A 14,557-nucleotide genomic window follows, 5' to 3' on the forward strand; every position below is an offset into this window, starting at 1 on the left:
ATGATTTTTCTGAATACTTTGGAAGTGATTTTCTAATTATGAAGAAAATGACCTTTTTCTGAATTTGGAAGTTATTTTCTTCTGGATATTATGAAGATGATATGAATTTGGAAGCGTTTTTCTGATTATGAAATGATTTTCTGGGAAGTTATTTTCTGATGATTTAGAATGATTTTTGAAATTTGGGCTTATTTTCAAATTATAAATGTGATTTTTCTGATTTGGAAGTTACTTTTCTTCTAGGAATTATGAAACTGGATTTTTCTGAATGTGAATTATTTCTAGATATGAAATGAATTGTTTCTGAATCATTTGAAGTTATTTCTCTGGATTATGAAAGATTTTTCGTGATTTGGAAGTTATTTTCCTAGATTATTAATGATTTCTGAATAAATTTGTGTTATTTTCTGGATTTAATGAAATGACTTTGTCTGAATGATTTTTGGAAGGTTATTTTCTAGGATATGAAATGGCGTTTTCTCTGATTTGGAAGTTTCTTTTCTAGATTTGAATAATTTTGTCTGAATAATTTGGAAGTTATTTTCTAGTATGAAAATGATTTTTCGATTTGTAATTCTAGAGATGGATAATAAGTTTCTAGATTATTTGATTCTGAATAATTTGAAGTTTATAATTTCTAATTATGGAATAATGTTTGGAGTTAGTTTTTCTGGATTAATGAGCGTTTTCTGATTTTGCCAGTTATTTGCTGTTATAAATGATGTTCCTCTTTCTTAATTTTGGAATTTATTTTCTAGATACTGAACTGTTTTTCTGAATACTTTTGGAAGTTAATTTTCGAGATTATGAAAATGAATTGAACTCATTTGTGAAGTCATATTTCCTAGACTGATGGAACTGTATTTTCTTCTACTGAATGTGGAAGTCCTGATCATTTGGACAAGTGAATTTTCTGAATTTGAAAGTTATTTTCACATATTGATTTTTCTCTTAAGTTACTTGATTGACCCTAGGACTGAATTTTGGAACCGTGGTTAGAAATTACTGAATAATGGAGTTATTTTCTAGATATGAACTGAATTTTTTCATTGTGGAAGTTATTGGTTCTAATTTAATGAAATGAATTTAAAGTTTCTAGATTATGAATGATAATATTTGGGAAGTTATTTTCTAGATGATGAAATAGTTTCGGGACTATTAGTTATTTTCTAGATTGACATGAATGATTTTTTCTGATTATTGATTTAAGTAATTTAAGTTTTTTTCAGATAGATTAATGATAATTGACTTAATTTCGTAAGTTGATATTTGGGAAAGTTCTTTTCTAGATTTTCTGAATGACATTTTCTGACTTTGGGAAGTTATTTTCTAGACTGATAATGTTGGAAGTTTTTTCTTAAAAGATTATGAAATTTGTTCTGAATTTGAAAGAAGTTATTAGATGATTTTCTGAATGTTGGGGGGAAGTTATTTTTCTATTTCTGGAAAATTAGTTTTTTCTGACTTTGGGAAGTTATTTTCTGATTTGGAAGTTATTTTCTAGATTCTGGAAATTTTTCTGAATATTTGGAAGTTAGGTTTTCTGATTATGAATGAAATTTGGAAGTTATTTTCTAGATCATGAAATGATTTTTTGTGAAATTTGGAAGGTAGTTTTTTTTCTAGTTTCCTGGATTATGAAATGATTTTTCTGATGAATTTTTTTCTGGGTAGTTATTTTCTTCTGGATTATGAAATGATTTTTCTGAATTTGGAAGTTATTTTCTGATGAAATGATTTTTTCTGAATTTGGAAGTTATTTTCTTCTATTATGAATGATTTTTGAATTGAAGTTATTTTCTAGATTATGAATTTTCTAATTTGAAGTTATTTTCTAGATTATGAAATGATTTTTCTGAATTTGGAAGTTTATTTTCTAGTTATGAAATGATTTTTCTGAATTTGGAAGTTATTTTCTAGATTATGAAATGATTTTCTGAATTTTGGAAGTTATTTTCTGGATTATGAAATGATTTTTCTGAATTTGGAAGTTATTTTCTGATTATGAAATGCTTTTTCGGAATTTGGAATTATTTTCTGGATTATAAATGATTTTTCTGAATTTGGAAGTTATTTTCTAGATTATGAAATGATTTTTCTGAATTTGGAAGTTATTTTCTAGATTATGAAATGATTTTTCTGAATTTGAAAGTTATTTTCTGGATTATGAAATTTTTTTCTGAATTTGGAAGTTATTTTCTAGATTATGAAATGATTTTTCTGAAGTTGGAAGTTATTTTCTGGATTATGAAATTTTTTTCTGAATTTGGAAGTTATTTTCTGGATTATGAAATGATTTTTCTGAATTTGGAAATTATTTTCTAGATATCAAAACTATTTTCTGGATTTAAAAACTATTTTCCGTATTGGGATATGAATTTTTGAATTCGTTAATTATTTATAATATTAAAGTTGAAAATTAAGCTAGAAATAACTTTAATCTGTTCTTCTTTTAATACATATTTTTTGGAAAATTAGAAAGACTGAAAGACAGGGCTTCCAAGGTCCGTGTAACACTCCACAAAGAGCTTTTCAATTTAGTTGGCGTGAATTGGACATATGAAATTTGCCTGATTTTTGAATTTTCATTTTTTATGATCATGTCAAAATTCGAATATTTTCTCATCAATGTCAATTTTCAATTTTCGAAGTGGGTCCACTTCCGCTTTCATCATCGTACAAATTGGTCGAAAATTCTTCATGGTTTTCTCTCAAGGTTTACATGTTGTTATAACATCCTCCTTGGTGCCTCCCCTCCCGCTATGTTTTTTTTTTTATTATTGTCGTTGTTAGTGGACCCATCTACCCTCAGTCCGCCTAATCTTCACCTCCCCCTGTCTACAGGATATTTTTCCAAAGTTCGTTTTCAGAGTACAAAATCAAAATTTCGAAAAGTCATTTCAAATATTTATTTTAATTTTTAATTTTTGAATTCGGAAATTGAAAATTGACATTGATGAGATAATATTCGAATTTTGACATGATCATAAAAAATGAAAATTCAAAAATCAGGCAAATTTCATATGTCCAATTCACGCCAACTAAATTGAAAAGCTCTTTGTGGAGTGTTACACGGACCTTCCAAAACACTATCATTGAGGGTACAGCGTCTGGACTATGTGAACTCGGGCTTCATAGCAGAAAATCGAAAGAATTCTTCGTGAACATCCTTTTAGATGGTGCAAAGACAGTTAGACTTTCGAAAAGATATTTGTCCTTGTAAATCACGCGCGCTTAAAATGTTGGGGGAATTAAGCAATCAGGATTTTTACCATGACTTGTAAATCTCTCGTTCGCTAATTGGTTGAGAGCTATGTTCAAACACAGGCTTACCATCCGAAGTATCTGTGGTTTCGGATGTGCGGGCTCCCTGTGGTCTCTTGTGGCTTTCGCCCGTTAATAGAATTTTGAATTATCGAGTGATTTCAGCTTCTCTAAAATACATCTTCTGCCGGAAAACTTCCTAAGAATTTAGTCATTCACTTCATGAAATTTAAGTGTTATTTCTTCGTCCGATGCGTTTTAAGGCCAGTTTTTGGCGTTTGGCGTGAACTATGTTTGTGTGTGTGTGAGAGGGGAATTAAGGGGAAGGCAGGCAACGAAACTCGACCACCGCTCGATCTAGCCCATCAGAATTCAAATTCAAGAAAAATCTCACCAAAAAAATACCACGGCACGATCGAAGAGATCCTAAGCTATACCTCAGCAGTGTTTCACGCTCATAGACAAATTCTTTCTATCAGAAAAGGCAGGATTTTTGACCTTTTTCGCCACGGTAAAAGGATAGAGGACTCACTCGCCGTGAGACGGAAGGAATTCGAAATATGCAGATTCTTTTCCGTTGTTTGGAGCGGAAGCGCAAATTCTCCTCTCCTCGGTAGACAGCGTAATCGATGCGTTGATATAAGCGAAGCGCTGATTGGCTGATTCAAACTAGGCTGCATTTTTGTATTTTTGAGAAGCTGAAATCATTCGGGCGAACGCTACACCACAGGGAGCCCACACATCCGAAACCACAGATACTTCGGATGGTAAGCCTGTGGTTCAAATAATTAATTCCTTGCTTGTTATTGTAAATTAAAGAGCACAAACTCATTGCAACACATTGTTGTCCCGAATTTTGTCCAAATACCAGTTCATTACCTTGGCTATATGGTGCTATTATTGTTTTGCTAGGGTCAATGTACATTGTTGGGTTCTTCTCATGTCTGCATTTAGTTTAAATTTACATTAATTTGACATTAGTCTTGTGTAGACCGGCACATCAAACTATTACAAATAAACAATGATAAATACCGACTACTGTAGCTCTATATTTCAACTTCATTACAGCTGTATCCCTTTATAAACCCTACTAGAGCAATTAAACAAAAGCTTCTTTTCATGTTGTGTGACTCAGTTATTTAAGCTTATTCTCTTAGTATTCAGCTTACATTCATTTTTTGTAAGTTTTCTAACCTTCACATATCAATGAAGCTTGGAGGACTTCGGTATACTTGGACGAATACGTTTGAAGATAAACTCTTTCAGCTTTTTGCTTTTGTTTCTCTCAGACTTTTCAGAGTTCGTAGGGTATTTTGCTGGGTTCACGATCACGTCTATATGCACGATGATGCTCTTATTTGACTCAAGATAAGATAGTTCATTTGATATAGTAGTTATAGCATCCTCTTTTACTCCGACGAAGGACTAGCGTCCGAAACGTCAGTAAGTTTTTTCATCTTTTCACGGTGTATAATTTACCTTTTTATCATTACTGTTTCATTAGAAACACCGACGCAGCTCACACTAGTTTTTAGCTAGTTATATCTAGTTATAGCATGGCTCACGATAAAAGGGTCACTCGTAATGGTTCTCTCATGAAATTCGCGGACCGACCCGTTCCGACTCAAGCATGTTAAGGCCTGGGATTTTGTTCAAAAGGGCAAAAACTACTTTTCACTGTATATTCCTCAATTTTAGATGTAATTGAATGCGATTGCAACAGTTATCCTTATTTCGGGTGCTTAACTTTTTGGATGGATAAATTTGAATAAAAGGTGGTCACGTGACCTTAAAAGAGGGAAAATGCTAAATTAAAAACTAGGTGATGGTTTTAGATTATTTGTGAGATATTATTTTTTTAGCTTGTTTGAAAGTAGCGACAAAGATACAGATATTCACGTTTGGAATGGTCGACCAAAATGTTTACGAAAGGAGAAAAATGGGCATAAAGGATATTTTGACAGGTCACGTGACCTGTTTTGTAAAGTATCTCCTTAACACAAAACTTTAGCCAACCGTTCTCAACGTCAATTGAACGACTTTAAGAAAGGAAATAAATCAAGGTTGAAAACGTTCAGCAAAGACTTAAATTGAGCACCTACTAATAAAATGATTTTTTATGTAAATTTATGTAAATTTCGTGATCACGTGACCTAAATTTTCCCCGTTTTTTTGGAACCAATTTGTAAAGAACCACAATATAAGAAAGTTTGAGAAAGCTGGTCATACTTTCAGCAGAAACACCAGAGAAATTATTTTTTAATGGTTTAATAGAGAATTGGTTCATAACCCAGGCCTTAACATGCTTGAGGAAAATGTCTCTACATCTTTTAGTGTGGGTCTACCACGAAAAGTGTGTGCTTTTGTATGTGTCTTGAGCGTGTTAGACTCCATATAATATTCATTACTTGAAACAGCAACTAGTCCTTCACCATATCCGCCATTATGGTTGATTCTACGCATGCGCTTAGACTTTAATTTGACGCATGCGCCTTAGGGCTACGAGGGCGATTTGTGACTGAAGAAAAAAAGAAAGCCCAATTTATACCTCGGGCATTTCTTCGAAATTACAAATGTTTTGGTCAAAGTCAAAGTTTTCAGGAACCACTTCTAAAATTTTCTCACATGACCTCAAAATGAAAATCCATTCAAATCGTCACTGAGGTTAGTCTACGCGAAATCGAGGCTAAATAATTTCCGAATACGGAAACGCTTTTCGAAAAATGAAATTTTGAAAATTAGCCAAGCAAAGAAAAAGCAACTGCATGACGAACAATGCCGGAGAACATTAAAAGCAAAACTCTTACTTGGCCAGGTGTAGCAGATCAGTGTCCAACGTTGATGTATTTTTAATATCTTTAAAATGCGAAACCGTCATTTCACATTTTACAGATGTGCAAAATGCGAAACGACAGACTGTAAAATGCGAAGTTAATTTTAAAATAAATAGGTGAAAATGAATGTTCCATGTTTTAGAAAATTTGAGATTACTTTGAATGTCAGTGGGAAGAACAGCGTAAATTTTCCATGTACCAAAAGCCACAAATTAAAAAACATGTACATGAGTTTTGAAAACATTCACACATCTGTAAAATGCGAAATGACGGTTTCGCATTTTAAAGATCAGCAAATGCGAAATCCTCGTTTATCAAGCATAGACACTAAGAATGTTACTGCACTGTATTTTACAAATAGATAAAAAGTGAAGTCTGTGCCAGTCGAGATAGAACTTGGATATTATCACCATGTTAGGCAATGCAAAAAGGCAAGTTATGATATACATTTATTATACATTATTAACAATTAAACATTTCTGAAGATTCAGAAGTGTGAAAAAAAAACAACACAGGAACCATTGGATTATTACATAATAATATTCTGTTTACCCAATAGCAAAAAGAGGCAAAGTGCTTCAAATGGAGGTATGTTGTGTATTAAATGAAACCAATAAATGCCATTTTTACATTAAAAAAACACTTTTTACTGTGATCTAATGTCTATACTGATGCTTGGGGCTGTATAGTATGAGAGAAGCATTCTTATTAGGGGCTGCATTGTGGAAATAAAGAGGGTTTATTTATGCCATGGGAGGAGTGTAACTTTAAACTCTATGCTCTAGAACTGGATCTCAGAGTTTTATATTCTCTCATGAGCCTAAATTTTGTAGTCGTCTTTGCAGTAGTCATAAGTATAGTAAGTCATTTAAACTGTAATAATGATCTTGAAAGTCTCAGTAAAAGGACCATAGATTTCAAATTTGTGTTCTTATTTAAAAATTGTTTTAGAAAATAGTAAGAAAAGTACGCAGGCCCAAAAGGATGAAAGTAAAGAAGCTGAAGACAGTTCAAGAGACAGTGATCTGCATCAACATGATGTTTCTATTTATGATGACGTGTCATCATTAGAGAGCGAATCTTACTCTGAATCAATAGAATCAGCAAGTAGTATACCTTGCCAAGATAAGCTGGCCAAGTTGGCAGAAATCGTGATTGATTTTGATATGAATTTTAATGAGGCAAAAAACAAGAGGAAATTGGATGTGGAAGAAGTCCTTAAAGCAGAAATTGCACTCAGAAACACAAGTGGAGGTGTTATAAGAATTAACAGCACACACAAACCAGCAGTGAAAGATAGAGATGACTGGATGAAAGAATTGTACGAAAAACGAAAGACTTTACTTGGCAGTGAATGTGGTGAAAAAGATTCAATTGATGACATTTTAGATATTGAAACCAAGGATGCCACGACTTCCATATTTGTAAGGAAGTCATCAGTTACCATTCTAACTGATGATTCTCACCTTCGACAGCGCAGCGAAGGGAGAAACTACAAAGTCTCTTTGTATTCCAGAATTTGTGAGCTGCTAAATAAGAAAGAAAGAAGGTGTGTCTGTGCAAACAATCCAAAATTCCATACATCATTTCGTTTGGATGAAAAATTGTCTTATGAAACAATGACTGAGGAACACAAGCTGCTTAATCCCAACAAGGATGAAAACTTGGCCAAACGCCTTTGCGACAAGCTAAGTGATAATGTAGTGGCATTTGCAAACACTCAGGGAGGGACAGTGTACTTCGGAATAGAAGATAAACAATCTCTCATCAAAGGACAAAAGATCAAAGATAACGAAGAGAAAGATAATATCCATCGCAGTATAGTTGAATGTATGGAACGAAAGCTTTGGGCTTTGGATTCTGGAGAAGAGGTTAAGCCTAAAGCAGGAGACGATTATCATATCAAGTTTTTCCGAGTAGATGGAGCTGGCGATGACACTTATGTCATAACAGTCCATATTTGTGCTTTCCCTGGTACTGCTGTGTTTAAGCAGAAACCAGAATGCAGTGTACTGGATCAGGAAAACCAAATTGTCAATATGGAATTTAAGGAATGGCTTTCTCTACACAAGCCTACTTCTGGAGGTAAGGCATACATTTAATTTTGAATTGCAATAAGAGGTTACTTTCCCCTACCCTCAACGGCATTATATAATGTATTGGAAACAGTTAATACACCACTGTGTGTCCTCATCAAAAGTGTGTGTTCAGGGTTATTACATTATCAGCAGGGTTTTTACATTATGAGCAGGGTTATTATATTATGAGCAGGGTTATTATATTATGAGCAGGGTTATTATATTATGAGCAGGGTTATTATATTATGAGCAGGGTTATTATATTATGAGCTGAAACTTTGCTTTCTTACCAATATCAAGGTGTTTGTGGACAAAACTTGCCCCCAGCACACCTCATGTGTCCAGTACAGGGAAAAAGCCTGACTCTACTGGGTCTGGAGGGGGAAAAGAAACTGTTAATAAGTCTAATTTTATGGGGGTACCAATTTTGAAGTCTTAATAAGTAAACTGCATGGTGCTAGAACAAATAGATTTCTTATGTGAACCATTCCTCCCCTCCCCCTCCAATGTACAAACAAACTTACCCTTTTTCTTAATTTCCTTATTGATTATTCATACCTTTGATAGTTGTCTTATTTTGTCAGGAGATGAAAATGACCTAAAGAAATTAAAACGTCAAATATGTGAGAGAACAGTCTATTATACTGTGGAAGACAGCATCGAAGATATTTACAGTGATTTGATAGAAGGTATTTGGGCATAGATCCTTAGTATTGTCATATAATACATATTATTTACCAGAGAGTGGTACACCATAGAATATCCCATGAAGCACTTGTATTTTCAGTATACCAAAGAGCCTTCAAGAAAATACATGATCTGGTGTTGTTGAATATTTTTTCCAGTATTGCATTCCATTAGATCTATTTGTAACAAAAAGATTCCACTTTAACACTTGTGGAAATCTTGAGCAGTGGAATTCAATATTGGAAAAATATTCAACAACGCTTGATCTTGAAGAAGACCCTTTTTAATGCCGGATCTTGAAGAAGATTGCTTTTTAATTTATCTATATTCTGTGCCATAATGACGATGCCGACGATGGTCTGAAATGGGAAAACATTGTGCCCATGGTAAAGTAGTCTTCCTCGCATCCGTTTTTAGTGTCGGTCGTCACGCAACGCTCCCTCCCCACAAACGGCTGCTTGCATTCGAACTACATTCCTTTCTCATTGTTTGGCCAATCACAAGACGGGTTACATATTTAGAGAACCGTTCGCGGACTTTTGATCTGACCAATCACAGTGCATCTTTTATTTCGCATTCTCAAATCGTTCGTTCATAGAAGAAGTGTACATGTTTGGCCTTGTGTATTCAAAGTTCGGTATTCCTGATCTAAATGCGCATCAGAAGTCGGCTATCAAAACTTTAGTCGAAGTGAAAAAAGATATTTTTGACAATCTTCCAACAGGGTTTGGCAAATCTCTAATTTATCAAGCTCTGCCTCTCGTATTTGACTACAAATATACACTAGAGTCTGGTCACATCGTGGTTGTTGTGTCTCCTTTAATTGAGACTTAGATCCGACGACGAGTACGAGAACGAGTCCGAGTTAAAACTTTTAAAGATTGGCACTATCTCTTTGTAGTCTTGATCGTAAATGAAATAGATATGACTGAAACTTTAGATTGTAAAAAATCGGAAATCGACTACGATTTAGCGTTACTCGTACTCGTACTCGTCGTCGTATCTAAAGGTCGCTAATAATACGTCTAATGGATGACCAAGTCTCAAATTTACGTAGTTTAGGATTTAGTGCTGTGAAGATAAGCTCACTAGAAGAGGAAGAACCCTGTGAAGTCCAAAACGGCGAATATTCCGCACCGATTTCTTTCGAGGATGTTCTTTGGCAGCTCGATTGAAACTCAGCATGTTTATGCTTTCGGACACTGTGATTGGCTCAATAGGAAACAATACGCTCGACCTCATTGGCACGATCCAAACAATGAGAAAGGAATGTAGTTCGAATGCAAGCAGCCGTTTGTGGGGAGGGAGCGTTGCGTGACGACCGACACTAAAAACGGGTGCGAGGGAGACTAATGGTAAAGATGTCTATTTGTTATTTATTGCAGGTTCACCAGGGAGACTAAAGATCCGGCAAAAATATGCAATGAATTCAAGAAACAGAAGCTTGAAAACATTTATTAACTGTTTGAAAAAGATGTTCATACAAAATAAATGGGAAGGCATCGTATTCATTGAAAGATGTTGGGAAGTTAATATAGGGCTTCCAAACACAAAGCCGGCAGAGGTGATTCAGGACATTTTGGTTTGCTCTCCAAGCATTCCTCTTTTATTGGTTAGTCTATGTGAGGGAGAAGCTACCAGTGAAAGCTGCAAGTACAACATAAAGCTAGCAACTAAGTTGAAGGGGATACTTGCCCAAGAAGGAGGGTGCATGGAGAAATTCTATGTTAAGCCTATCACGCTTGCATGCTCTGTAGAAGATGACATAGGCATACTAGAGATGATATCTCATACATCTGTCTATCCCGAAGCCTACCAGATGTCTACTGAGAAATATCAGGCCATCGTTAAAGCCCTTGTCCCTGTACTTGCCAGAGTGAATTCCTCATTTAAAGGAACTGTTGGCAATCATCTTTTTCATTTGCTCACCAAAAAGCAATATGAGATTCTCTTTGAGAATTTGCAATCACCAAAATTGATGATAACAGGCCCCCCTGGCAGTGGGAAAACAGTTTTGGCGATTGAACGTATTCATCGTCTACGAAGACAGGGCTTTTCTTCTAAACAAGTTTTGTTTATGTGCTCAAATAAGGTGCTGGAGGCTGAAGTCCGGTATGACGTCATGAAATTGTATACATCCATTTTCAGTTTTTATCTTTTGTTTCTTTTTGCATAGTTTTTTAGTGCATTAACTACTCCGGGATGGACAGCTTAATGCCTAGTAACAGGTTTTGCAACCCAATTATTCATAAGGCAGATTGAATTAGAATTTAGAAGTTGATTTTTGTGGAGGGAGGAAAAATCCTTGAAGCACAGGAGAGAAACAACAAACAACTAAACTGGCATACAATGCCGAGCCGGGGTCACATTGGTTAGAGGCAGTTCATTAGCAGTGCACACCACCCATGCTTCCAATATCATTAATCTCCATAGTTTTCTAGCTCAATTTTTTTCAATCGTTTGAAACTCTTAGCCTCATTTTAGAACAGTCATTTGCATCCAAAAATGAACTTTCAATTCAAGGGTTTTATACAAGAGGTTTTTCATGACAATAGAGGATTTTAAACGTAGATCTTGGGATCAAGTCGTTTCACTTCTCGATCAACTTCATACAAAACATTCATGACGCCATTATTTTGACCCATATTATTGTAAAACTACTTTGCAACATGTTATCTCATGTTATTTGTTGGTAATATTATGTTATGACTTGAAATGAAACAACTTGTATTCCTCAATTCACACAACATTGTGGATCCAAGGATTGAACATCACTATCATCCCTCTACCCTCTAATACTGTGGGATACTTAATGAAGATAGAATGAAATCAAAGCATTCATCTTTAGCTTTTAGCACAGGAGAAATCTTAGAGCCAAGATCTGGATGGGTAATGTCACTAGGATATCACTAGGGTTCAATGTGTAGCAGTAGTACACTCACATACTTGGACTAGCCATCAAAATGTGAGTCAAATAGTAGAGTTTGTTCGGTCTCTCCTTTGATTTGAGGGTTTTTCTGGTTAACTTTAGAGACATGTAGAGTGATGACCAGAGTGTTCAAAATGTAAGAGGCCAAAATGTGTTACCAATTCATGCATGTAGAATGTGGTTTTGTTACCATTTCATGGTTTTCAAATGTCATTGAATATTTTGGCCTTTCTTTTTAGGAACATGGAGGTAATCATGGATGGTAAATCAGAGCCATTATGCTTAGTATACAATTATTATGGAATAATTTTTTGTCTGAAAAAGAAATGTGTTGATGAACTTGCTGGGGTGAAGCATATTCTCATTGATGAATTTCAAAATTTCAAGCGGAAATCCCGAGATATTCCAATTATTGACTGGTGGAGGAGATTTATAGAATTGTACGATAACAAGAGTCCTCCAAGTCTTTGGATATTTAGTGACACCTCCCAGCAGATAATTAAAGGACCGTGTGTACTTGAAACACTACCAGATGGTTTCTCCCAATGCCAGCTGAGTACCGTCATCAGAACGACTCGCAAAATACACAGATTCATCTTTGAGAAATTCATGAAGAATGGCCCACGGAATCATATTGGGCATGATTTTGATGGAGAAAACGTCAAAGTTTTGGTGCCAAGACCATCAAGAGTTAGTAGAAAAGTGCACTTGGTATACATGTTGATTCACCTACTTAAAGACATGGTTAATAAGGGAGTTGATCCAGACACCATTGGCGTCCTTTTTACTGATGAAAAGGAAAAGAATTTGTATCGTAAATTATTTGATGAACGCACAAGGCATTGTCCAGTCAAGGATGGAAAGGCTGTTTCTGAACATGGTATTGTGTTTGACACTATCCGTGTCTTCTCTAGGGGGGATAAAGACATCATTATTGGGTTCTGTCCCCTCTTTGCTCCTAATTCAGGTTTCCAGAATAAGGATGCTTTGATGATTTCATTATGCAGTCGGGCAAAGCTCAAGCTCATTTTGATCCTTGAGAATGAAAAAGTCGCACATTCTTTTGGATTGGCCAACTGCATGGAAAACACAGATATCCCATGGGAAAAGGATGTTGTAATTATAGACTTCAGGGTGTGAAACACTAAATCCAACAAAAAAAACCCAGCTAGTGTAGCAGGATCACAGGAGGTTGAGTAGGAAGGAGAGAGATCCAAGGTTCCAAGTTATTGGCAAGTTATTTTATTAAAGGCTCAAATCACGATTGATTAACAAGTCAATAAATAGGAACAAATAGCATACTACTCTGTAAATATAAACACAATAATTCAAAAATATAAGCTGGCTGAACTAATAGTCTAAACTTTGAGAAACCAATACAATAATATGCAAATATATTATAATAGTCTTTAGGCTAAGAATAGTTTTTTCCCATTTGCTATATTGTAATATTAGCCTAATGGATCAGAATCGTCAGTAATCATATGCGCGACTAATATTGAAGAGGCTCACTTCATCTAAACTTGGGAGCACCTTTATCTTTTATTAATAGCAGGGCTGTCAACTCTCCCGGATAAACCGGGAGTCTCCAGATTTTGGACCGTGTCTCCCGGTCTCCAGATTAGAGTATCAAATCTCCCGGATAATCCCCGAAGCTGACCATTTCTTGTCTTGTGAGACTAGACTTTCACAACCATAAAATTCCAATTATTTCATGTTGTTTGTGTTATTTTATATCGCTAACAAAATCAAAACGTTCCTCATGAACTGTTCTTGCAAGCAGGCCATTGTAATATAAGCGATAATCTGATTGGTCAGAAATAAACCAATCACATCAAATGTTACAAAGCGAAAGACGTCTTTTCGCGCGCTTTTTGAGGCGCTGTGACGTCATGTCCCTTCACTATCAATTCTCCAGATTTGAATATCTTGGGGGTTGACAGCCCTGTAATAGAGTTATCCTTTTTACTATCCTTTATATAACTTGGGGTAAATTAAAGGGAGACTCAGCCAGCAGGATAGGTCTAAATAACACTGCATAAGGTATGATAAACAAATAAAAGATAATACTGTATTGTACTGATTCAGAAGTTAAAACAATGCAGCATGCTTTATTGCTATTTTAGACAAGACAATTCTGTAGCTACTGTAAAAGATAACTTAGCATGATACAAAGAAATTTGGCAGTAAACCTTTCAAAGGTTAATTTTTATATTATGTAAAAGTTAAAGTATATTATGGTATGAATATAAAAGGATCAGAAAGATAGTATTGTAAAATGTTAGTTAAGTTAAGTTAGTTATTTCAAAAAAAAAGGCGAATGTTTTGGTGCATGTTGCATACCAAGCCCACATGCACTATGGGCGATGTTTATCATTTAAAGGTCACAATGATATGGAATTTTCCCAAACATTGTCTGCACGTCTTTTGCATCATAATATATTATTGTCCTTTGTGACATTAAAATATATTATATCATAATACATTCCAAGGTTGATAAACAATATCCAACATGCAACAAAACCATTATGAACCTTGTTTGTAATGGCTGTATACAGCTATTGTGGTAGAAATTTTCAATCTAGTTTAGGATCCCAAATTTTTGGTTAGTTCCATCCCCATTTTTATCTTTTAAATGTTGAAAATATGTATACTCTAGGTACCTATTATAATAGAAATCTATTATTTACTCTAGGTTTTTAAAAAGTCTTTGTTAAATTGTTGAGGAACAATAACTGTTACTAAATTATAAAAAGTGCATGCCA

General features: G+C 34.8%; 1 protein-coding gene across 1 annotated transcript; it reads left to right on the forward strand.

Annotated features, from left to right (window-relative positions):
* Positions 1–7,044: 7,044 nt before the first annotated feature.
* On the forward strand, positions 7,045–13,505 carry LOC116303849 (schlafen family member 5). Its single transcript, XM_031713456.2, has 4 exons — positions 7,045–8,183; positions 8,761–8,865; positions 10,249–10,975; positions 12,032–13,505. Exons 1-4 carry the CDS (start codon positions 7,265–7,267, stop codon positions 12,930–12,932), a joined length of 2,652 nt encoding a protein of 883 aa, XP_031569316.2. The 5' UTR covers positions 7,045–7,264; the 3' UTR covers positions 12,933–13,505.
* The last annotated feature ends 1,052 nt before the right edge of the window (positions 13,506–14,557 follow it).

Source organism: Actinia tenebrosa, unplaced genomic scaffold, assembly GCF_029948245.1.
Source record: "Actinia tenebrosa isolate PJP-AT-01 unplaced genomic scaffold, QUT_ActTen_1.0 PGA_scaffold0__85_contigs__length_37466705, whole genome shotgun sequence".
NCBI lineage: Eukaryota > Metazoa > Cnidaria > Anthozoa > Actiniaria > Actiniidae > Actinia > Actinia tenebrosa.